Source organism: Monoraphidium neglectum (genome assembly GCF_000611645.1).
Source record: "Monoraphidium neglectum strain SAG 48.87 unplaced genomic scaffold scaffold05343, whole genome shotgun sequence".
NCBI lineage: Eukaryota > Viridiplantae > Chlorophyta > Chlorophyceae > Sphaeropleales > Selenastraceae > Monoraphidium > Monoraphidium neglectum.
Genome location: NW_014008287.1, coordinates 1 through 766, shown reverse-complemented (window position 1 = coordinate 766; position 766 = coordinate 1). Strand labels below are relative to the sequence as shown.

At 70.6% G+C, this 766-nt stretch overlaps 1 protein-coding gene across 1 annotated transcript; it reads right to left on the bottom strand.

Moving 5' to 3' along the window:
* Positions 1–304: 304 nt before the first annotated feature.
* On the bottom strand, positions 305–763 carry MNEG_15457 (hypothetical protein; the record flags this gene model as incomplete). Its single annotated transcript, XM_014036071.1, has 2 exons — positions 305–543; positions 718–763. The coding sequence occupies 2 exons, from the start codon at positions 761–763 to the stop codon at positions 305–307; spliced, it is 285 nt and encodes a 94-aa protein (XP_013891525.1).
* Between the last annotated feature and the right edge of the window lie 3 nt (positions 764–766).

The following is a 766-nucleotide window of genomic DNA, read 5'->3' as shown; positions in this document are numbered from 1 at the left end:
GGGGGGGGGTTGGATGGCGGTGGGGGGGTGGTTGGATGTCGGTTGGGGACCGTTGGGCATATTGAGGCATTTGGGGGGTTGAGTGGGGAGGAGGGAGGATTTTGGGGGCGGTCGGGAGTTGACTGTGAAGCGCCACCGCGGGGCAAGGAAGGCAGAGCCTGCTGCTGAGGCGACAGCGGACGCGCAGGCGCGTTCCCAGGGAAGGCTTTGGGGCCGGCGCTGGGCCAGGTTGCGGCGACTTGACGATACACCATCGGCGGGGCCTGTTTACTAGATCCTCCTGGGTGCAAAAACATGGCAGGTGCTAGGGGACGCGCGACTCTAACCCCGCAGGGGCGCCGGGGCCACGGCCGCCAAGCTTGCCGCGCGCCGCACGCAGCCCGCGGGATGGGCGCCGCGCGGCGCCCACCTGTTTGCTCTTGAGATTGGCGGCCTCCATGGGCAGGGAGTCGTCGTCCAGGGGGCACAGCAGGCTCATGCTCTGGGTGAAGTAGTCGGGGCCGCCCTCGGAAAGCAGAGAGTCCGCACGGCCGCCGGCCAGGGCTGCGGCGGCGGCGGGATGGCGGGCGGCGGGGTGGGGGCATCGAGGGGCTTGAGGGTAAGTTGGTTAAGGTTGCCCGTGCAGGGCGGCGCGGCCCCGGTTTGTGTCGAGGGCGCGGGACGAGGAGTGGCGGTCAACGGCTGGGGGCCGCAAGGATTTGCTCGCGCGGCGCCCACCTCGCCCGATGCCGCCGCTGCCGCCACTTGACGCCGCCCGCTGCATGTC